General features: G+C 32.3%; 1 protein-coding gene across 4 annotated transcripts in view; it reads left to right on the forward strand.

Moving 5' to 3' along the window:
- Ankib1 (ankyrin repeat and IBR domain containing 1) overlaps window positions 1-25624 on the forward strand; it is a 131161-nt gene that overhangs the window by 29711 nt on the left and 75826 nt on the right. For all 4 annotated transcript variants that reach the window (XM_076833648.1, XM_076833657.1, XM_076833661.1 and 1 more), the window contains exons 2-3: window positions 8825-9105; window positions 19525-19825. In XM_076833648.1, the coding sequence (XP_076689763.1) occupies window positions 8918-9105; window positions 19525-19825 (489 nt within the window). In that variant the 5' untranslated portion in view covers window positions 8825-8917. The remainder of the gene's footprint in view (window positions 1-8824; window positions 9106-19524; window positions 19826-25624) is intronic.

Consider the following 25624-nt stretch of genomic DNA (forward strand, 5'->3'; position numbering starts at 1 on the left):
CCAAGATGTAGGCTCTGTATTCACCTCACAGATTGTTTCCTTTGCTGAGAAGAAACTTTTTAGTTTGAGCCCATCTCATTTATTTCATTGTCTTTTAAAAGGAATAAAAAATGAGTTCTTTGAAAGCATCAACTCTCTCTTTACCATTTCTGTGCAAATCCTGATGGCAGAGGTGATATAAAACTTATTGAGTACCTACTGTGTGCTAGATACTGTAATATGATCTTTGCATACACATTTTATGAAAATCCTAAAACTAGCTATCATTCTCACATTTTGCCAATGAGGAAATTAAGGTACAGAGAAGTTAAATAATTTATGATAGAATTAGGAAGCAGACTTGGGGTTCCAATCCAGATTCTTTTACTGTGCTGTGCTCCTTCCACCAAAGCAGGGGTTGGCAAACTCTGGGCCATGGTCTGAGTTGTCCCCACTGTTTTTGTAAATAACATTTTATTGGAACCTGGTTATGCTCATTTTTTTTTTTTAAGGTCTTGTCTTTGGTGTTATAATAGCAGAGTTAGGTAGTTGTGACAGATCATATGATTCACAAAGCTATATTTACTATCTGGTCCTTTATAGAAAAAGTTTGCTGATCCCTGTACTAAATTCATAATTTTAGAGATTCTATGAACAGAGTTTGCATTCATTAATATGAGTTCATTCTTACTGAAGCACTAGGCTTAAATTAAAGTAATAAAGTAGATTTCCCATCATGAAATGAGGGAAGCAAAGTATTTACTAACCACAGATCATGAATGTACAAAAGCTTTTAATGTTAGATTTGGAAAAATAATCTGAAATTATATAAATATAATTCTTTGTATTTCTATGATTCTATGTATCATAATTCATTTGAAAATGAATACTCATAAATATTTCAGTTTTCTTGTAAGTATAAATTGGTTTTCTTATTTTTCGAAAATACAAGTTAATATTTCAATAGTATAATTTATGACATTCAAAAAACCTCCAATTGTGTTAATTAATGTTTGCATGCGAGCAGAACTTTTTGTTTATAACATGGTATAGTATAGGTCAAATTTTTAAAGATCTATCATACTAATTAGATTAAGATAAAGAAGGGGTGTGTTGGGGAGTTAGAGATCCATAGTGGCCAGCTGTTACAGTGAATAACTTTATGGGGGATGTAAAATTTCTCAGTAGACTCTTGCCAATTTGCCATCACATTTCTGAAAGGCTTTCTTTGTCATGAGTTGATCAGATCAGCCTTTTTATTTCATGTCATTTTCTGAGTGAACTACGCCAGTTTCATCTGACTGTAGCACTTTCTAATAAAGCTTTTATTGTTGTTTTTTCTAAGATCTTCATGGACTTTTATAAATAGCAGTTTTCTAATCTTTGACAGCTCAGTTCTTTAAAGAATAAAAAGGGGAGAGGAAATAACATTAAATCATTTTAACTTTAAAAATTAAATATTTTCTTGGCATGGTGGGAGGGGGCAATTTGTACTTTACTGAATGCCCTTGATACTCTTAACTTCTGTATGAAATATGGAAGAGAACCACCAGAAACTTTATTTTACTTATTCCAATTTGTTATGTATGACAGCAGAATGTGCCACCAGATACTTTTAATAAAGAATTTCAAAAACCATTTCATGGCCTAATTGATTATAGGCTTGTTAGGTATCTAGTGTAGAAGGCAGTTACTTACGATAAACTATACATGTTAAGAGCTTTTATGGATTAAATATGGATATACAGACTGAGATTTATTTCATTTTTGGTTATGGGAACTCTTTATCACTAATTTATATCTCCAATCCTTTATATTTTTTATTTTGAGACAGGGTCTCTTTAGGTTGCTGAAACTGGCCTTGAATTTGGGATCCTCCTGCCTCATCCTCTTGAGTTACTGAAATTATAAGCACCTCGCCACAAACTGGGAAGATTTAAATTAAGTCCTTTCTATTCCTATGATTTAAAAATATATATTTAATTGTAGTTGAACACAATACTTCTATTCATTTATTTTTATGTGGGTGCTGAGGATCGAACCCAGGGCCCCACACATTCGAGGTGAGCATTCTACTGCTGAGCCACAACCCCAGCCCCTATTTCTGTGATTTTATGAACTAAGAATTTTATGCAACAAACAGTTTTCATGTAGAGAAGTATAAGCTGTGTCTTCTTGGTTGGTAGACTTTATAATCTTAAATGGAAGAAGTTATGTTGCACTAATTATTTCTTGTAAATTGTGGAAAAAAAATATATATTTTCCGCAATTTACAAGAAATATATATATATATAAATATATATATATTTTTTTTTAAAATGGCCTTCCAGAACAAATATTAGTTTCTAGATGAGAAAACCAAAGTTGACATTTAAAGACTTTTTAGTTCTAAACTAGTTCTATCTTAAAAGCACTTTCATTTCACTATGCCACATTGTAGTAATTAATCTGCCAAAGGTTTTTTTTTTTACTAAATTATACTAGCCAAGTTGTAAGTAGCCAAGATAATAAATAAGCTATCATTTTAGAGGAGATACTGTTAAGAATTGTGATGCCCTGAAATGAAGCTGAGAAAGTTAAAGCTAAAGCCAAACTCTTAGGATAAGAACCCAAAGGTCTAGGAGCTGGAGTTTGCAGCTCAGTGGTAGATCTCTTGCCTAGCAAGTATGAGGCACTGGGTTTTATCCTCAGCACCACATGAAAATAAATAAAGTAAAGGCATTTTGTCCCTCTACAACTACAAAAAAAAAAAAAAAGAGAGAGAATTCCAAGGGTTCAGCCTTACCCAGGTATATGGCCTTAACTGATTATTTTCATGTGCAAATAGCCAATTTCAGGCAAACTCTTTGTCCTTAAAAACAGCCTTTATGTAATTCCTAAGAGTTTGCCTTTACCCTGTAGAAAGCCATTGAAGATTTTATAACTATCACTTCCTTCCTAATGACTACCACTACATACTTTTATAGTCAAATCCTGAACCCTGCTATTGCTAAAGCTGATTATTACATATCCTGGGCTATAGGAGAAACCATATTCTCCAAAATAACATCTTAAAACGTTAAACCTGAATACTAGGATGTGTGTTTTTTTTTTAGTAGAGGGATGCAAATTGGATTCAGGCAGGTGGGTTTTTTACTTTATTTTTAATTTTTTTAATTCTAATTTGTTATATATGACAGCAGAATGTATTACAATTCATATTTCACACATAGAGCATAATTTTTCATATTTCTGGTTGTATGCACAGTATATGCACACCATTCGTGTCCTCATGTATGTACTTAGATGTCCATCTTATTCCACTATCTTTTTTACACCTCTCACCCCTTCCCTTTCCCTCCCTCCCCTTTATCCTATCTAGAGTTCGTCTAATCTTCCCATGCTTCCCTTCTAACCCCACTATTAATCAGCCTCCTTATATCAGAGAAAACAATCGCCATTTGTTTTTTTGGGATTGGCTAACTTCACTTAGTATTATATTCTCCAACTCCATCCATTTACCTGCAATGCCATGATTTTATTCTCTTGTTTCTGAGTAATATTCCATTGTGTGTATATATATATATACACACACACACACACACACACACACACACACACACACACACATGTATACCACATTTTCTTTATTCATTCATCTATTGAAGGCCATCTAGGTTGGCTCCACAGTTTAGCTATTGTGAATTGTGCTGCAATAAATACTGATGTGGCTGTGTCCTTGTAGTATGCTGTTTTTAAATCCTTTGGGTATACACCAAGGAGTGAGATAGCTGGGTCAATTTATGGTTCCATTCCAAGTTTTCCAACGAATCTTCATATTGCTTTCTATATTGGCTACACCATTTTTCAGTCCCACCAGCAATGAATGAGTGCAGGCGGCTGTTTTTGACATTATTTTCTTCCCATCTTCCTTTGTCTCTTATAAGAAAAATCTATTCTAAAGGAGCCAGTATATCTTGTGATATTTACATAGCTTAATAGCCTGGGTTAAAAGATTGCATAGAGATTAGATGTTTAATACCAAAAATAATAGTAAATAGCAATTGAGTTTTCATAGAACAGCCTGTTTACCTTACGTTGGACAACTGGTTTTTTGGAATTGGCTAACTTCACTTAGTATTATATTCTCAATGATTATTATTATATATTCTTATTATATTCTTCAAGGATTTGTGAATTTAGGATGTTGACCTTTTTTATTCCCTTTGTTATTCCACCCTTTACTTAGTTTTTCCTAATGTTAACATCTGAAATAACCATAGTTCAGTTATCGAAACTGAGAAATTAACACTAGTATATTATTGACTAAACTACAGTTGTCCTTTTCTGTTTGTGGGTTCTTTAACTTTAGATTCCACCAACCAGGGATCAAAAATATTTGAAAAAAAATTGTGTCTATACTACACGGAGTCTTTCCTTGGCAGTATTTCATAAACAACATCCATTTACATAACATCTACACTGTTTTAGGTATCTAAACAGTAATCTAGTCATCTAGAGGTGATTTACAGGAAGGATTATGGGAGGATGTGCATAGATGATATGCAAATGCTGAGCCATTCCTATAGGATTCTTGAACATCAGTGGATTTTGGTGCCCATGGAATATCTTGGAATAAGTTTCTTGAAAATACTAAGGAATGACTATATTTATTTTATTTATATTTCATCAGTTTTCCATATTGTCTGTCGCCCACCCCCCGCCGCCATTTCAGACTCTAATCTAGGATTCCACAAGGCCTTTAGTTGTCATATCTCAATAATTAGTCTCTACTAATCCATGAACAGTTGTTGTCTTTTCTTGTCTCTCATGGTCTTAACACTTTTGAAGACTGTTAACTGCCAAGTTATTTTGTAGACTGTCTCTCAATTTGAGTAATATTTTCTCATACTTAGATGGAGGTTATGTTTTTTTTTTCTTTGACGAGAATACTTTGGAATTTAGTTGCCTTTTTTAGTGCATCAAAATTAGAGTCTATGATGTCAGTATGTTGCAGGAGGTATTAGAATTGATAACTTGGTTAGGTGGTATCACATCTTTCTCCACTGAAAAATTACTTTTTTTCACTTTATATTGAATACATTGGGAGAGATAATTTCAGTATTTGCAGTTATCCTATTTCTCCCCAAACTTTGGTCCACTAATTTTAAAATTCATCTAGTTAATGCAGTAGGGCAAGAAAAAGAAATTAAAAAGAGTACAGGTTAAAGCAAGACTATGTTTTTAGATTATGTGAATTTAATTTAGTCAATCCCCCCAAAAAAATCTAGTTTTTTTTTTTTTTTTTTGCACTTCCTAGAACTAGTAAGTGAAAATGGCAGGTTCACAGAATAGAAAGTCAGTATGCAAATTCAGTTGTTTTCGTATATACTAGAATTTGATTTTTACAGTATTATTTATAATCACACATCCAAAAGAAATATAGTATAAATCTAATAGTACATATATGTGTAATATAACATTTTATAGAGATTATTACTCAGGGATTTTGATTTAGACAAAGAGGGAACAGTCATTTCAGGCAATAATAGTTGTGTGTAAAAAAGTAAAAGACAAATCTGGCAAATTTCTAAGCAAGACTTCTGAGAATAAATACAACTCTTAAATAATGTTTCTTGGTGTATTTCAGGCCTGTTGATCACAATTTTTAAATGAAACAGACTTGAAAATAACTGAAGACCACAGAAAAAGCTTCTAAAATGCCACTAGGCTTTTCAACATGAGTAACAGCAATATTCAATACACATTTAGAGTATTAATTTTTTATTAAGAAGTACCAAGTTACTTTAAGTGCCCCATGTTATTATTTTTTCTTACATTTTTTTAAACATCTTGGATACAAATTATTTTTCCCATAGAACATTTCCCTAAAGTTATTCTCTAATATAGATCAAAGAAAGTTTGTTATTTATTAATCTATCTCAGAATGTTGAAAATGTTTGTAATTTGAGCTGCATTCTATCAGGGAAGATAAGACCAAAACAACTGAAAGTTTCTAAAAGTTTCCGAAGTCTTAAGAAAGACCCTTCGTAACCCACATGATGTCCTTCATATTTATATAGATAGAAATAGTGTGCTGGAATTCTTATTGAGAATAATAAATACTTAAATGCTTAGAACTATACAACAAACACAAGTTATTTCACTAAGAATAAATACATCACTCCGAGATTCTTTTAAAAAGAGGAAGAAAATAAAATACAGGCTGTCCTGGAAAAATCCCAGAAGTACATTGTAGTATGTATCTGTAGAACATTGTGATAAGTATAGGGTGTAGGAGGGAAGGATTTGCTCCTCTGATTCAAGATGAGACAATAAAGGAGTAGGACTTTAAAGTTTTAGTAATCCTCTGAAAGATTAAATACAAAATTAAAGTTATATAGTATGAGCCAATTGATGTGTGTGTGTGTGTGTGTGTACACACATAAATATACACACAGAGATAAATAGGGAGATTATTTGTCAATGCTAACTGGTTATCTTCCAGTAAATACACTGAGGGGTTTTTGGTCCTTTTTCTTTATTTGTAGTTTCAGAATATTTTATTATGCATATGTATTTGTAGGTTTAAAATTTAAAAATCAGTACCCAAGGAACTTAATCACCCAAGGAACTTAAATACCAATGCATGGGACCACCCCTAGAGACTGTGGTTTAACTAGTCTGGGATATAGGTTAGCCAGTAGAATACTATGAGTTTCTCTTGATTATTAGAATGCACAGCCAAGGTTGAGAGTCATAATTTTATAAGAAACTTAAAGAAACAACTCATTTGGTCTTTTTTTTCTTTTTTTTCAATTGTATTTTGTTGACATTGTTACTACCCTATACAATTATTGTGTTGACATATTATTTTTACTTTTTGAAGTTGTGTTTTAGTGTTCAGTGTTATATTAATTGGGTAACATGATAGACTCTTATATTCTCTGTCTCTTAAGTTTTTCTTCCCTCCATTCCATCCATTCCATCTTCTACATTGTCACTGTAGTTAATTTTCTAACTTAAAATAATTATATCCTGACCCTGCATAAAAGTTTTACTTATCTGTTTTTTTTCAGGTTATCTGGCCTAAACTATCCTTAGTTTTATCTCCTGTTCATTCAGTGCTAGAGACACTGAACTCCATGCATATTCACCATTTAAAAAAAAAAAATTGTTTTTAGTTGTAGATGGACACTATTTATTTATTTATTTATTTATTTGTGATGCTGAGGATTGAACCCAGTACTTTATGCATATGAGGCAAGCTCTGTACCACTGAGCTACAGCCACAGCCCCCATACTCACCATTTTTGCATATAGCTTTTTTTTTCATACCTGCCTTTTGCTTATACAGGTCACTAGTTTTGATCATGTGTTAACTTCTGTTGCTGTGACAAAAACCTGTGGCAGTCAATTTAAAAGGAGGAGAGATTTATTTTGGTTTGGCTTTTCTAAGGTTTTAGTCCATAGTTACTTGGTCCTGTTGTGTTGGGCCTGTGGTGGCATACATAGTACATCATGGTAGGATCATGTGGCAGGAGTCCTGTTCTGCTCATGATGCTGGGAAAGCAAAAAGAGTGAGGAAGGAGCTGGGGTCCCAATATCCTCTTCAAGGTCATACCCCTAGGGACCCAATTTCCTCCCACTATCCCCCCTATCTTGGAGTTTCTATCACCTTCTGGTAGTGCCACTGGCTAGAGACCAAACCTTCAACAAATAAGTCTTTGTGGGGTTGGAGTTGTAGCTCAGTGGTAGAGCACTTGTCTAGCATCTGTGAGGCACTGGGTTTGATCCTCAGCACCACATATAAATAAATAAAATAAAGGTCCATTGACAACTTAAAATATATATGCATATAGAAATATTTTTAAATGAGTCTTTTGATATATTCAAACTATAGTAATCATTGTTCAGTAATATATTTAGAAATAAGATTTATTGGAATGGAATAAAACTGGCATTTATTGAACACACTAACCAAGAACTCTTATGTACAATACATAAAGTTATTCTTGTAATCCTTGTAGTCATGCCTAATAAACAGTCATTTATTTGCTATATAAATGGGAATATGAGGCTTTTAGTGGGTAAATAACTTTCTTAAAATCACACATTGTAGGCAAATATAGTATTTTATATCTCAATTCCAGTATTTGTTTCCGTGACCTTACACCACCCACCTCACGTTGCTTTGGCAGTGCATGCCCATATGATCTTTATTATAACCTCTTTCCGAATACAGTGCATAAATATCTGATGTTTTTAGGCTTGTTTTGAATTCTTCATAGTAAAAAGAAATATATTTACTAATCATAAAGATAGAATAATCTTTTGTTCTTTCTATAATCAGTTTTATTTGTTTCCTGTTATTATATGAGTTTCATTAAGTGTGTAGTCTTATATTTGCATTTAAAAAGTTTTCTTTGATGTTATTATAAGCACTGAATGGTTTCTCTTCCTTTACTGTAACTTAAGACCTATTTTATAATTCTTACTTGAACAAAATTTCTTATATTTACTCTTCCACAAATTGGTTGAGTAGGATTTATATGGAAACTTAAGTGTATTCAACCATAAAACTCAGTCAAGCTAATTTCCTGCCCCTGTGAAGAAGAAACATGAAAAGCTTGTATATATAGATAACTTATATAGTACAGTCTATCAAATCATAACAGAAAATGTTGTAGTTTAAAAAGAAGCTAATTTGGGCGGTGTTAAAAATTTGAGATTTTTTTAGCCGAGATAAAGTTCATAAAACGTTTTGCCATTTACATATGCTTCTCAAAGTTTTTTTTACTTTTTTTAAGATGTTGCTTGTGATTACTGTTTTATAATCTAATTTGAATAACTTTTCCTTCATTAGGATGTGAAACATGTTGCAGAAGCATTCAAGAAGTGGCTGACAGAGAAAAGAAAAAAGTGCCACTGCTTATTAGAAAAGAAAACAAATCAAAACATGGGAAATACAACCACCAAATTCCGTAAAGCTCTCATCAATGGTGATGAAAACCTGGCCTGCCAAATATATGAAAACAATCCTCAGTTAAAAGAATCCCTTGATCCAAATACATCTTATGGGGAGCCCTACCAGCACAATACTCCATTGCACTATGCCGCTAGACATGGAATGAATAGAATATTAGGGTAAGTATTACTATAAACCAATTGATAACAAATTGGTGAAAGGGGAAAGCAACTGTAATCATTGAAAATATATACAGGTATGTGCATGTTTTTTGGTATTTCAGTGGGTTTAATTTTCTAAAACTGAATATGCCTAGATTATTTGTGATTTTTTTTATCATACCTAAATTAAAACTGAAAGATTATACCTAACTTAAACCAGAAGTTTAAATAGTGAGGTTGGTTCATATATTCTTGTTGCTATAAAGATATTTTGATCCTTGGCAGATTTCATAGGATGAATGAAATATAGTATTTCATTTACATAATCCTAAATATCTTAAAATCATCTTTAATTTACTTAACCTAACATGGTAGTAATACCAGGTTCACTAAGTTTATCTCCTGGGATTACTTCTTTCCATTTTTATTGCCTCAAACTTGGTTCATCCTTATTAATCCTTTCTCTCAATACTTAAGGTATCTGACTTAAATGATCTTTTTGCAAGTCTATACATTTTATAATCTCATTTCCAGATTAGTCTTCCTTTCAGTGTTCTTTTTCTTATGAGAAAGTTATAACAATGCCCTATTGTCTTCACTATTCTGTTTGCCTTCCAAAACACTCCCTATTTCTGCCTTCATTCTACCCAGTTAATCTAATCTCTCATTACTCTCTAACATGATCTTGACTGTCAATTTGATTGGTTGATTTCTTCTGCTTTAGGAATTATACTCCCCCACACTTAACTTTGTTCCTGTTGCTTTTTGATTCTAAAATGTGTTCTTTCTTCTCTAATTACTGTCCTTTAAGTTCTAACTTGGTTTCTGCCTTATATTTTAATTCATCCCAACTACTTGAACCTGAAACATACTTTTTATTCTTTGAAATTCGCATTTAAAACCATACTATCATTAGTAAGCTCCTCTTTGCTAGATTGTAAATACCATAAACACAATGGTAAACACTTAGTGTTGTTTTCAATAATTTAACAATTAGTTGCTTAATCTACTAAGGCATTCTAACATGATGTTTTTGTTGAGTATTTTCAGTGAAATTAAAAAGCTATTGATTTAGCCCACTAATATTGAATATTCCAGTAATGTTTAACATCAGGTCTTATCTACAATTAAAATTTATTTATAGTCCCAATGTAAAACATATTTAAATATTATTATTACTGAGTTAATGTGTCTATTTTAACACAGAAGAAACCAAATAGCAAAATTTTTTTTGACCATTTGTAGTATAACGTACAGATTTACATTATAAATTGGAAAACATTATATAAGAAAATCATGTAAAGCCAAGTATGGTGGTACATGCTTATAATCCCAGTTACTTGGGAGGCTGAGGCAGGAGGCTTACTTGAGTATACAAGTTTGAGACCAGCCTAGGCAACATAGCGAGACTCCCATTTGGAAGGAAGGAGAGAAGGAAGGCCACTGCTCTTAATTATTAGTTTATATGAAAGATACTCGTTTAGTCTGGTGATTCTTAAAATGTGTTGTTAGGACTCCTGTATCCTGAGGCTCTTTCAAAGGAATGTGAAGTCAAGAACATTTTTATGATATTAAGATGTGATTTGTCTTTTTCACTGTGTTGACATTTGCAGTGATAATGCAAAAATGGAGGGTTAAAACTGCTTGTGCTTTTAGATGAATCAAGGCAATGGTAATATGACTTGTTGAATTTTGGGTGTATCAAAAACAAATGTTCAGGGGCTGGGGATGTGGCTCAAGCGGTAGCGCGCTCGCCTGGTATGCATGCGGCCCAGGTTCGATCCTCAGCACCACATACAAAGATGTTGTGTCCGCCGATAACTAAAAAATAAATATTAAAAAAAAATTCTCTCTCTCTCACTCTCTCTTTAAAAAAAAATGTTCATAGTTATTTGAAGAGACAACTTTTAAAATACTTTTCTTTTCTAACTGTATAAAGTCTGAATTTTCTGCAAATACTGTACTTGAATCAAATTAACATATTACAAGAGATTGAATTCTTTGAAAATCCAGCTGTCTTTTACCGAACCAGACATTAAAAGAAATTTATAAACACATAATGTCACTCTTTGATTTATTTTTTTAGTTATTTTTTTTTATTGTTTTAAAGTGTTATTTATAGTTAATGTGTAATGGATTTTTTTAAATGAATAAATAACCCACAATCAAGCTCTCAGGAACCAGCAGTAATTTTTTTTAAATTGTAAAAGAATCTCGTGAACCCAATTTTAAGACTTGCTCTTCTAGTTGATATTCTTGTTTCCTTTCTAAGTAGGAATATCTGTCTAACCCTATTATTGGTTATCATTCTATTAAATGAGAATTTAAAAACCTACAGTAAACATGATTATATATTCTCTTTTAGTTACCAGTCTGGATTACTTTTATGATTTGATCATATACTTTATACTTAACATTGTACTTAAAATTTTTACATCTTTAGTCTCAAGTCCTAAAATGTTTTTTCTTTCCTTAATTGTTTGAAGAACACTAACTGGTGATTTCTCTGTTTTAGCTTTTTTAGCATACTGTACTAGAATCAGAGATTATTTTATTTCTGTTCTTTCCTAAGAATAAACAACCCTACTTCTTTAATTTATGTGTCCTTTTGTTTTTGGAAATTTACTTAGATTGTTTAGAAATATGAATCAATTTTTTCCAGTTTTATTAGAGTATATTTGACAAATGAAAACTCATTCTCTTTAAAGACTGAATCATATTCTACTGTATGTATGTATATTCACAAATTAACAAAAAAATATTTAAAATATACATGAAGTTTTGATGTATGGAATCATCAGTTACCAAATCAAATTATATCAGTCTCTTCACGCTAATAACTTTTTTTTTATAGGTGTGGTGAGAGTACTCAAGATCTATTCTTAAAGCAAATTTCACCTATTTAATACATAATTATTAACCATAGACACCAAGCTGTACATTAGGTCTCCAGAACTTAATTCATTTTAGAACTGAAAGTTTATGCCCTTTGACCATCCTCTCTCCATTTCTTCTACCTCTGACCTCTGGTAGCCATCATTTTATTCTCTATGTCTCTGCATTTGCATTTTTTAGATTCTATATGTAAGTGGGATTGTATAACATTTATTTTTCTATGTCTGGTTCATTTCACTTAGAAAATATCCTCAAGGTTCATTCATGTTATTGTAAATGGCAGAATTTTATTCTTTTGTTTTCTTTCCCCTGGTACTGGGGATTGAACTGAGATCCTGGTGCATGCGAGGCAAATACTCCACCTCTGAATACTTTTTCATTAGTTTTCTTATGAGAAAGTCTTGATAAGTTGCTTAGACTGGCCTAAAACTTGTGATCCTCCTGCCTCAACCTCCTGATTAGCCAGCATACAGGTAGATATGTGTCACCGTGCCTATCTGGATTTCATTCTCTTTAAAGACTGAATCATATGCCATTGTATGTATGTATATATTTACAGAGGATGAATAGTCTGTGCATTCATCCTTTATGGCTATTTAGGTTGTTTTTTGGCTATTGTGAAAAATACTAAAGTTAGCCCAGGAATGCATATACCTCTTTTGAGAAGTATGACTGCTGGATCATGAAGTTCTATTTTTAAATTTTTGAGGAACTTTCATACTGTTTTCCATACTGACTATACCATTTTACATTCCCAGCAGTGTACATCTGTTTTCCATATCCTACAAACACTTACATTTTGACTTTTTGTTAATAGCCTTTCTAATAGGTATAAAGTGATACCTCATCGTAATTTTGACTTGCATTTCCCTGATGATTAGTGATAATGAGCATTTTTTTCATGCACCTGTTGGCCATTTGTATGTCTTCTTTAAAACATGTTGTTCAGGCCCTTTGACCATTTTTAAACATCAGGTCAGTTTTAGCTCTTGAATTGTAGGAGTTACTTATATATTTTGGATTTTAACCCTTTATCAGATATATGGCTTGCAAATATTTTTTCCCATTCCATAGTTTGCTTTTTAATTTTTCATATTATTATTGTAAATGATTGCTTTCGGAATAAGGAATTAACTCTTCTTAATACTTTTATGTCATGTAGAATGAGGCTAAAGAGCATGTGTTCTTCGGCATTAAATAAAATAGCAACTCTTTTAATTATTTGTATATTAAGTAGCTTCAAATACTGCACTGGATTTAACCTTGCTTAACTTTCTAACAAGTTGATAGCATTTATTTTCTCATGCTAGTGTGCTTGCCTGCTACTTCAATGTAAACTCTTGCTAATCTTGGCTAGAGTTCTACCTAACCATGACACATATATGTAGACAAAGATAGACTTATCCAAGGATTTTTAGCCACACCAATTTGGGATAAGTGCTTGATTTTTATCCACACTTCCTTTAGGATTATGGTACATGCAGTAGCATGCATCTCTTTGTTCTCTTCTTAGGCAGAATAATATGGCAAAAAGAGGAATTTACAGTTCAGTAGCTAGTTTACACCTATTTTTCTCTGTATCCAAATGTTGTATGTTTACATCATACTACACCACCCTGCCTTTTTTATGGGAAATAAATTCATACTCAAAGTTACTGCTTAATGTAGCAAAAGGCCATGCTTGGACTTTGGTGCCATTGTGTTCTAAGTTGGGTATATGATTCATTATTGTGTCTTCTATAGAACAGCTTCTTTGGAAATAAAAGAGACCTGTCTTTGGGTATACATAAAAGTCTTCAATAGAGTCTGTTTTTACCAAGCATATATTAATATCAAGGTCTATAGCTTTGAGGATTCATTAAAATATACTTTCCAATTAATGATTTCTATATTTTAAACTCTTTTATGTTTGAGGAGTTATTAAGTTATTTTTAAATGAATTAAAATACAAGCCTCCTCTCCTACCCCCTAGTTTGCATGCATATCCCCAAGGGCAAGACCTTACTATGTTTTCTTTATAATATGCTTAATTTCTAGAATAGTACCTGGCAAATAATGAGTACTCAATCATTGTTGTACAAAAGAGGAGATTTTAAAAGGATTTGAAGGTGTAAATATACATTATTGACTGTGAAAATGGGATTATTGCAAGAAATGTAAGGCTGTGGAGGAGAAAACTTTTTGAAGGAAGCTCAGTTAAATATAAGATGATAGCAAAATATGCAAGAGAAAGTGCATATAAGAAATTAGAACATGGCTTAGAGGTCTGAAGAAAAGTCATATAGAATGTCAGAACATTAAAAATTACCACAGAAATAATAGTAAAAACCTTTTGAGAGAAAATATGTTTCTGCCACCACTGCTATCATTTGCATTCTGACCAAACTTAATTTAAAAAGGGTATTCATAGAAGCCATTGAAGGTTAAATGGCTCTGAAAGTGGTTGTACTCTTTGAATTTATTTGGAGAAGAAAATGGAGTCAAAAAATATCTTATTTTCTTCAAGCAGGGATTGGAAGTGGAGCCAATTCCAAGGGTAAAAGTAAAGTTGTGCTGAAAAAAAAATTGAATATTATTGAAAGATGTGTGGTTATGGAAAGCAAGGTAATAAGAAGAATTTCAGATTTAGAAGTAAAATTAAGGACAATGACAAAGAATTTAACTTTTAGGAAATTCCTGGTAGTATGGGAGAATAAAATTTCAGTAAAGTGATAAGAATAGAGTCGTTTTGAAGTTAAGAATTAATGTAAAATAAATAGAGGTAACAGTTATTAACTGACTTTGAGAATTAACATTGAAGGAATCTAGAAAAGCCTATGTCTTCTGGATGGGTTATTATGTCAAGTGAAAGGAATTTTTTTTCCAGGTTAGTGTTTTACTCAGTGCACCTTTCTATTAATCATCTCCTAACTCTGTTCCAGAATTAACCTTATAGTCAAGTGATAGGAAACACTTCATAACTACCAATATGGTTACAGAAAGGAGTGTATCTGAAGCTTACATATTGACTGACATTCTTCCAACTTATGTTCAATTTCATGGTGATAATAACCTGATTTCTTTCAAAAGAAAACTTAAAGAATAACTGATATATTGGAAAAGGGAATAGAAAAGGATAGATAAATGTGTTCAAAATTTTTGTAGAATATGAATTTTAATAATTTCTAAATTAAATTTTAAAGAAAGTGGATGTTTTTTGTTGATGGCAATACCTCCTAGAAGAGGTATTTATTTTGAGATTATGGTTTTAATTTTAGTTACTATAATCATCATAAATACAAGGAGATATGGAAATTTCATCATTAGCTGTTGGTATTAGGAACAATATTTTTTAATTACTGAGCAACATTATAGTAGCATAATAAGACAAATTATCCATGTTTCTGTTTCCTTTAAACAACTGTTTATTATTCTATGTTCTCTTCTACTTTTTATCCATAAATATTCAGGGAATTGTGATGGAAACTGAAATTATTTATTTATACTTTCATTTAGCTATAAGTGTTTTGGGGTAGATTTTTTAGCAACTTTAATTTTCCATTGGGTAGGCAATACCTTGATTTTCATTTCCTGTTTTTCCTTTTGTCACACATTTAAGTATTTCCCAGATTTTCTATTCAGAATAATACTATTGAATCTTCAGTGTTCCTAGATTTTTACTTCTTTAAATTATTAAAGATACATTTCCAGGAGTAGGTTTACTCAAAGAATCTGAATCATATATTACTTGTTAGGAGCTATTATGTAACTTGCTGAGGATCACACAAAGAAATCAATAGAGCTATGATTAGAATATAGTAGTCTGGTACTAGATACTGTGTTCTTAATCAGTTTTATATACTGCCAACTTGAGAGTTCTCCAACCCCTTGTCCCTGATCTGGATCATGGAAATTCAATATGCATTCTGTTTATCTGTCAAAATTATATCATGAAATTTCTATAGGTGTGACACTGCTAGTGATTCAAGAAAGAGCAGGATATAGGCTCAGCCTTACATGCCTATAAACTAAGTGAAAGAAGAGAACAGATATATAAAAATAGTAACACAATAGAATGAAGTGAGTTATGCAATGAGTATGCTATGTGAGGACAAAAAAGAAAGTGGTCAACTCAACTAGGGGAAGACAACCTATTGTGAAAAAGAAACTTCTAAGTAAGGTTGAGTTTGCTTTTAGGTAGTCTTGGTCAATTCCTAGGAAACAGCAAAACAAGCATTGTAGAATACTGTGAGTGCCTGAAAGGCTATAAATGCTATGTGGAGCTGTGGGGGAAAATATGCATGGAGAGAAAATCTGAGCAAATTTCACTGAAACTTTGGACTTAGGCTAAAAGCTGAGCCTTGGAAGCATCAAGACTGAATAGAGACTGAGAACTCCAGAGAGATTTATCTCCCAAAAGATACTTATATTTAAAAGAGGTTGAGGAGTAAATGAGACCTGAGATCATGGAAATGTTCCCTAAATTGTAAAAATAAAATTATTGATCTTTCCTTTCCCTTAGAAACATATTTTACAATCCAGAGGGTCACAGCTCAGGGTCTGTCCCCTAAGACATTCTTTATGCTGAGGGATGGGTTGAATTCTCTGCCTCTCCAGAGGGGAGGAGGTCTGCTATACAGATGTTACTATATAACCTCCCACATTTTTATTTTCAGTGCTTCTTACTGTATTAGTTTCCTATTGCCACTGTCATAATTGCCTCAAATATAATGGCTTAAAACAACACAAAATTTTATTTTATTTTATTTTATTTTTTATTGGTTGTTCAAAACATTACAAAGCTCTTGACATATTTCATACACAAAATTTTATTATATTAGAGATATAAAGGTCAGAATGGTTCCACTGGACTAAACTCTAGGTTGTCAGGGCTGTATTCCTTTTGTGTCCTTCTAAAATTTGTGTTTTTTTTTTTAATTTTTAAATTATTTTAAATTAATTAAATATAAGATAATAAAGCCATAAAATATTAAAGGGAAGTGCAGGACAATAATTCTGTAATCTTTGTTGTGAAAGAACTAATTATTAAAAAAACCCCAAATCCAAACAAACAAAAACCTTCTTGAGAATGCAAAAATCATAATAAAAATTTTAAACGAAAGTTTGTTGTTTTTTTTTAAAGATGCTGTAGATGCTGGACATAGAACCCAGGGGTCAAATTTGTGTTTTAAATCCTAAACCCCAAGATATTAGGAGATGGAGCCTTTGGGAGGTGATTAGATATAATATTGGAGGCCTTGTGAATGAAATTTATGCCCTTCCCTTGCCTTTTCTAGATTCCACAAGCTGCCTACATTTATTGGCTCATGTTCCCTTCCTCCATCTTTAAAGTTAGAAGCATACACCTTTCTGTCTCTCTCTTTTATAAGAATGCTTTATTACATTGGGCCCATTGGATAATCTAGAATAATTTCTTCATCTCAAATTGGTTATTTAATTATATCTGTAGAGTTCCTTTTTATCATTTCAGGTAACATATTTACAGGTTCCTAGGATTAGAAAGTGGATATCTTTGAGGTAGAGGCATTATCGTGCCACACTCACCTATAAGGCAAATCCTAGTACATGCAAGGTGGCATGTGATCTGTCTTTTTGCATTGCACCAGTGGGAAAATTGGGATATGAGGAATTTGACATGATTCTTACAAGTGTAGTAATAATTCATTTTTTTCCTGCTCCAGAGAACTCGTGTCTACTTTCAGGACAAGCTAATAAATGCAGTTTTTAAAAACCCTGTTAGTTTTAAAGGACCACACTGATGAGCTCTCTAGGGTTTTGAATGGTAAAGCTGACAGATTCAGAGTTATTCAGTAAGTTGTCTGGGTCATTCTGCTTGAGACTGGACCTCTTATTCAGTCCCCCCACCCCCACAAGAGCTTTCCAACTTGGCTAACTACTACTAATCGAGTAGTATGCCAGTTCCTTTATGGTCAGTTTTGGGTTTTTTTGGTTTTTTTTTTTCTGTCAGAGCAATGTATTTGCTAGACTATCCTAAAAGCAATTCAAATGTAATGGATTCAGGATTTAGTTCTTTTCCCTTCCCTTTGCTGTTCTGGACTTGGATAAGAGGAGCCTAATGATCTCAACTAGGGGAAGACAACCTATTGTAAAAAAGAAACTTCTAAATAAGGTTGGGTTTGCTTTTAGGTAGTCTTGGTCAGTGGAGACAGTAAATGCAGGCATTTATCTTCAGATGTGGGACTTTGTATACTCATTTCAGAGTAAATTTATAGACTGCCTATATTATAGCAAGTCTTTTCCAACCCATTTTCCAGTATCCTATTATAGCCACCAAATTGGCTCAATTATTAGTCTTAGGACCCTAGTTTATGAATAAATTAGGAATGAGGCATAACTTGTAGATCCAGGTTTGAGAGGAGTTAAGGCAGCTTACTTAGACCTGTCTTTGGTAAAATCTCCCACCATCAAATTAGATGTTGGTCTTTGAGAAACAACTACAAGTTAATTCTCATCAGAAGTATTATACCATGTGCTGTTGTCTTTTTGCCTCCTAACCCCTGAGGTGACAGTATTGGGGCTTTTGGGAAATGACTAGGTCATGAGGTTAGAATTAGTGCCCAAATGAAAGAGGCCCCAGACAGCTGCTTTGCCCCTCCTACTGTGTGAGAACACAGCAAAAAAAACTTCTCTGAGAAATAAGCCCTTACCAGACACTGCTGACACCTTAATCATGGATTTTCCAATCTCCACAACTGTGAGAAATAAATGCTCATTGTTTACAAGCCATATAGTTTATGGTATTTTTGTTACAGCAGCTCAGGCAAATTTAGAAACTATGGAAATATGTGCTCCCTTATTCCAAAGGTTAGTTTGATGAACTTCAGGTAGAGAAAATTTTTCCTAGATTTAAAAATTTAGTCTTAAGACTTATGGATTTTGTGTTTTTAATATTAGTTGTCACCATGGTTGTTAAGTAAATACGTGTGATAGGGGAGGGCAGCAAAACAACAACAACAACAACAACAACAAAATATATATATAGTTTCTTAAGGCACTCTAAGACATTTATGAAATTGACATATTAATCTGTAAATTGCCCCTTTGCTTTCTTCTTTCTTTTCCCTTTCATCCCTTACCCCTTCATTTTCCCTTTCCTTCTCTTTTTATTAGCAAGCACTATATATTCTTTTTTTTAATTTTAGTATTATTGTTTCTAGAATGAAGATTTTTGAAATTGTAAGAATCAGTCCTTCAACATTGTGAACCAAACACTTCAAAAATTGGATTTTGAGCTAGGCACAGTGGACACGCCTGTAATCCCAGTGGCTTGGAAGGCTGAGGCAGGAGGATGGCAAGTTCAAAGCCAGCCTTAGCAAAAGCAAGGCAAGGCACTAAGCAACTCAATGAGACTCTGTCTCTAAATAAAATACAAAATAGGGCCTGGGATGTGGCTTAGTTGTTGAGTACCCCTGAGTTCAATCCCCAATATCAAAAAAAAAAAAAAAAGGATTTTGAGCTTATCTGTTAAATTAGTGATTTCTTATATATTTCAAGTGGTTTTCATTCTTCCTTCCATTTTAGGACTTTTCTTTTTGGTAGAGATGGAAATCCAAATAAAAGGAATGTCCACAATGAAACATCTATGCATTTGTTGTGTATGGGACCTCAAATTATGATATCTGAAGGAGCCCTTCATCCGCGCTTAGCACGGCCCGTGGAAGATGATTTCAGAAGAGCAGATTGTCTGCAGATGATCTTAAGATGGAAAGGGGCAAAACTTGATCAAGGTGAATATGAGCGAGCAGCTATTGATGCTGTTGATAACAAGAAAAACACACCCCTTCACTATGCTGCTGCCTCAGGGATGAAAGCCTGTGTAGAGGTAAAACTTGTTTTCTTTTAATATTCTGAATTATAAAATTTGTATCTTGTTAATATTTAACAATAAGGGTTTGTTTTGTTTGTGGTAACAATATTTAAACTAGCCATTTTTGTCCCTTTTTTCATTCTGAAAGAATCAGGGCCCTTTAAAGTTAAAAAAGTATCTTTAACTTTATTTTAATGTTGTTTTACCAGGGAAAAACCCACAGCTAAATAGTCAACCCTTTAAATAAACTAGAATCAAGAATAATTAAAAATTTACCAACAAAAGTAGTCATCAATTAAGCACTGTCATATTGAGAGTAATAATTTTAGTCAAGATGCATTCTGATTTTTTGGTGATTTTTTTTTGTAGCCAATTTATGAAATTTATACGTGTCAGATATGGCAGTATTGAGAAGTAGGCTCTATAGGTATTTTTTTCTAGAATCGATCAGTTAATAAGCAAGGGATAAACATGAACAAATAATAAATAAACATGAATAAATGCTTTTATTGAATCTTTAAAAGCACTTGTTGTTTTTAAACTTTTTTATATTTGGTCTGCATTAAAGTGCTCTTAAGTACATTACATTTGAATTTTTAACATGTATTTAATATATATATACCTAATATATGTTACTAATATATATAAAATATCTAATAATACGTTTAGATACAATCGTCTATATACATGGGATCTTAGCTATACCTAAGAAACCATTACTTTTATGATATCACTACTATACATACATCAGAATAGATTTTTCTCAGTTACCACCATTCATGTCATTCCATATATAGCTCATAAAGTTCTTTTATGAGGGAGGAGCATTTTAGGTTGGATCAGAGTATTTTCGTTTCTAAAAATGTGTGTCTTTATTGGAAAAGCAGTGATCCTAATGGGATTAAATTATGTGTATCTGGATATTTTAAATTGAATGTTTCTTTAACATTATACTTCTAAATTGATTAATATATCAAAAATATTGAATGTATTCTGTTAAAGAATTACAGCCACTTATACAATTCCTTTAGTATATCTGAAGAGGTAGTTTTTTTCACTAATAGCACTCTTATAAACTTGTCTTTTATTTACTGCTGTTGTGATACTTGTTAATCTTTTAAAATCTTCATCATTTTATTTCTTGTGTTTATGTCACCTTTGCTCTCTAGTGAATGACAGTCATTAACTTGAGATTATTCTTTCAAGCAGTGCTAATATTGATTCAGTGTAGTGGAAGGATATCCTGGATTTTTTGCAGGGAGTGGCTAATAGCAGAATTTTTTTTGCTCAAGCCTTGTAGATATTGTTCTCATATTTATCTCCTATGAAAGAATCCCTGCTGTAGTGACTCACCATTATTGATTTATCTGCATCATATTTCTCAAGTGGACTTGGGTAGAAAATACCTTATTCTTGATAGTAATAATAATGCTTTCAAAAGGCTGTTTTAATATCTTGCTTCCAAAATTTGTCAATATCATTGCTTTAGTAGTTGTTGATTTTGAAGTATTTTTACAATGATGTACCTTTACCACCTTTATTTTTTGTTTATTAAGGAAAATTAGTGTGAGGTTTATTTTGATGTGTGTGTGTGTGTGTGTGTGAGAGAGAGAGAGAGAGAAAGAGAGAGAATATATATTTTAACTGTTTGATCATATCATTGTATAAGCCACACCAGCATTTGATGACTGTTTTCATTTTTCTGTATTCTGAAGAATTCTTTTGACTTAATGTAAAATATTCCAAATATAGTTTTATGAATATCCTACATTCATTCTAGTACTCATTTCAGATGTTATTTTGCCCATATAAAGCTTATCTTTAATTTACATTATTTGACTATACTCTCCTTGCCCAGACTTAGGCCCTTACTTACTTTTGATTAACTAATCTCCTGAGTTCCTATTGTGTTTTCTTGTGTAAGTGCATAAAATAAATACATTGTAATATGTAACCTACTATATAACTATAATTCTTAGAATATTAGTCTTCAGGTAATGTTGCACTATTTTGATGAACAGGAAAGGTTTAGATTTCTCTTATAAAATTTACTATGAAGGATACTTCAAATATTTTTTTCTGAACTTCTTTCTATACATCTGTTAGTCTTTGACTATAAGAATAATAATGATAATAATTAACATTTGTATGATGCTTTTTAATTTTCATAGCGATCATTGTTAATTAAGCATGATATAAAAGTTGGAGTTGAGTGAAATAGTGTCACCAGATATTTATTAATTTTTCATGAAACTAAAGTATTATCTTGTGGTGAAAGCACTGGTATGTAATCTTGGTATAGTAACTATGAGACTGTGTGAGTCACTCAATCTCTGTGATAGTGCCTCTTGGCTGGTTGGGGTTAATAATTTTAAAATTACTTCAAATACCCCTTTTATTACTAATTTTCTATTAGATCATGACTGTAGTAAAATATTTCCCATTTTTGGTGTCTAGGCATTACAATTAGGAGATTATTTTTTTCCCAAGGTTAAGACCAACCCCTTTTTAAAATATACAGACTTATATTTTTATATTTATGAAAATATATCTTCTCTAGTTGTTGAAATGTTTTGTATATTTATTTAAGAACAGCTTTGATAAAGTTAGTATTTGACAATTTCATAGATGCATTTATAATATAAAGTTTTCTGTGCCTCACCATTTTGAACCATGGAAATGAATTATTTATTTTAAAACTCCTCCTTTCTATAATAATTGTGGTCCATAGTAGCCTCCTCACACGTACAAATAAAATTGAAATCTCTTAATTATAGAGTTCTCTGGGAACCTCTAGGTATGAAGGTATCACTATATATCCAGTGATATATAGTGTCACATATCAGTGTCTCTGATGGCCAACCCTGATTTTTCTGAAGTTTCTCATGTGCTATTGCTGCCTGGTTGACTTCCTGATATAGCTGTTCCAACAGTTTCTCAAATTTTATATTTTTGAAGCTGCACTTTCTACCCACTAGCTTCTCCTCTTAACTTTTTATTTCTCTTAATCTCCCCAATAATCAACCAGTCTTGATAATACCTGGACTTACCTTGGTCTGTTCTTTATTTTCTTTCTCTTTCTCCTTGCAGCAACCCCCAACCCCCACTGCCTGCACCAAACCAGTATGATTCACTGACAGAGTACACCTCTTGTTTCTTTCAGCCATCACCTTCTTTTTATCTCTATGTTCACTCTCTAATACCAAGTGATTTATGTTAAATCTTCACTTTGGTGTATTTTTTAGAACTGCATAAACAGGAAAATCTGGTGTTTCACAAATACTCATTATTTAAAATTATTTATGAGTTAAAAGTAATCAAAAAGTTGTGGTAGTTTTAAATTGTTTGAAAACTGGAAATGCTTATATAATAAACATTTACTAAGGATAAACTAAAAATAAATTCCTCTAATTCTGATTTTTCATATACCAAAGAAGAATTCAGGGGTTAGTAAGCTGTTTTTTTTTTTCCTCCCCTCTGAAAACCTAGATAGTAAATAATTTTATTTGAATTTCTGATTATTTGCACATATCCTGAAATATTTGTTTTGACTCATTTTCAACCATTAAAAAATGGAAAAGCCATTTTTAATTCATGGGCTATACAGAAACAGGCAGCAGACTGGCCCCTGCATAAGGCAAGATGACTCAACACTTCAGTAGTTGGTGACTATAACAGATTTTTGCTTTTGATAGTGCTTCACTCTATCTATAAAGCATGTTTAAAAATGAGTGTTACTTTATATATTTCTGATACATTCCCTAATTGCTTATTTTGGGAGCTGTAAGTATAGCTGCTTAGATCAAATAGAGGTTACTAGAAAAACAAAGGTGGTAAGGCATACTTTCCCTTCCATAGGCAGAGAGCCTGTTTGACACTTGGGCAGCTATCAGAGTGTTTCACCGGTTCACTGAAAAGCCATAATAACCATTCACAGAATTGACTGTAGAGTTTACCTAATTATTTTGTGGTTTTTATTAGTACCTGGAGTTTTAAAATTGAAAAGAACACAAGAATTGTAGTCCCAGCTCTGTAACTCAGTAACTATTTGTTTGAGTCTCAGTTTTCTCATTTTTTTTTCAAGAGTTATGATCTCATCATTGTTCCCAAACATTATGATGTGCTAAGGCCTATATTAAGACAGTGACTATTAAAGGCATTACACACACCCTGGAAGGGGTTCATTGTAGTAGTAAGATTTGAGAGGGTAAGATTTCAGATTAAGTATTTGGAGGAAGCTATTCAAAATGTAAATGTCAGACCTGCAGCATCAGTAACTACTCTGATCTTAAGATAAATACAATTTCTTGAACCTCCAAATTCCAAAGCAAAATTTCTAGGATTCCAGGAATGTTTTGGTAGGTTCTCCTGCTGATTATTTGCATGGTAGAGTTTGAGAAGTACTGTCCTAGGTCTCAAACATTTGCAGATTGAAGTTTTTCTGGTGGAGAAATAATAAGTGACTTGAAAATAGAGACCATACCAAACAGAAACTACTGAATGCCAGGGTCAAAGATTTGGGAGTTCTTTTGCAGAAAATTAAGCCAATGAAACACTGTGATTGAAAAAGTAGTATCTTAAAAGGTAAATCAAAAAGATTAGCCTAATGGTTGGAATGTAAAATAGATTTTAATGGGATAATTGTAAAGCAGTATTTATTAAGAGACTTGGTACTCAGAGATTGGTCCTCATCTGGGAACTTGTTACAAATAAAGAAATTCAGACCAAATTTTAGGCCCAGCTGAAACTGAATCTATACTCTAGTAAAACCCCAATCTTAATCATATTCCCATTGAAGATTGAAAACCCCTATTTACAGTGAGGTCTTTGGGCCACTTATATTGTAATCACCTATAAAAATAAATTGATTGCACTTTCCACTCCAAATCCATCTTATAAGTATCAAGCTCCCCAGATGATTGTTAAACCATTTGAAACCTTGTATTAGGACACGGGTTCTAACCATTACTGTATAGAAACCTCATACTAATACAAGCATAAACTCTAAATGTAGATCCCACACATTGGTTTTTTTTTTTTTTTTACATCTTGTTATTTTATTTACTTTATGGCTTTTCATTCACTTTTCACACATATCTGATTGTTATTTTTAAAGTTCTCCAGATGGCTTCAGTGTGTAGCCAAGGTTGAAAACCATTGTACTAGATGGAGGAGTCGTAGTGAGATTATTGGATTAATCTTGTGTAAACTGATAAAGAGCTTGGCTTTGTGTGGTAGCATTAGGGATGGAAAGAATGAAGCAGATATATGGGATATTATGAAGAACTGGTAGCATTTGGTGACTTGAAAAAAGAAGGGAAACAAAGAACCAAAGGCTGAATGTTTTCTCTGGTATGTGGATGCTAATTCACATTAAGAGGGTGGGGCTAGGGAAGAATAGAGGTATTTTGGATTAGACAGAGGGGGAATGAAAGGAGGCAAGGGGGTTTGGGATTAGGAATAATAGTAGAATGGATTGAACATTATTACCCCATGTGCATATATGATTATTTGAACAGTATAACTCTACATCATTTACAACCAAAAGAATGAGAAGTTATACTCCTTATGTATGCCGTGTCGAAATGCATTCTACTGTCATGCATAACTTAATAGAACAAAAAAATAAAAACTAAGAAAAAAAGTAAGGGAGAAAAAGGTTTAAAATGATGGAGGCTTTAAATTTTAATATTGACTATGATGAACTATCTTGGGATGACATTTTCTGATTTCTTTTTACATTTTCTATAATAATCTACTCTTATCTCCTTAACTAAATTAAATTAACTTTAAGAAAAATGAACATGGTTTTAA

The sequence above is a fragment of the Callospermophilus lateralis genome, chromosome 1 (genome assembly GCF_048772815.1).
Source record: "Callospermophilus lateralis isolate mCalLat2 chromosome 1, mCalLat2.hap1, whole genome shotgun sequence".
In the NCBI taxonomy this organism is placed as follows: Eukaryota; Metazoa; Chordata; class Mammalia; order Rodentia; family Sciuridae; genus Callospermophilus; species Callospermophilus lateralis.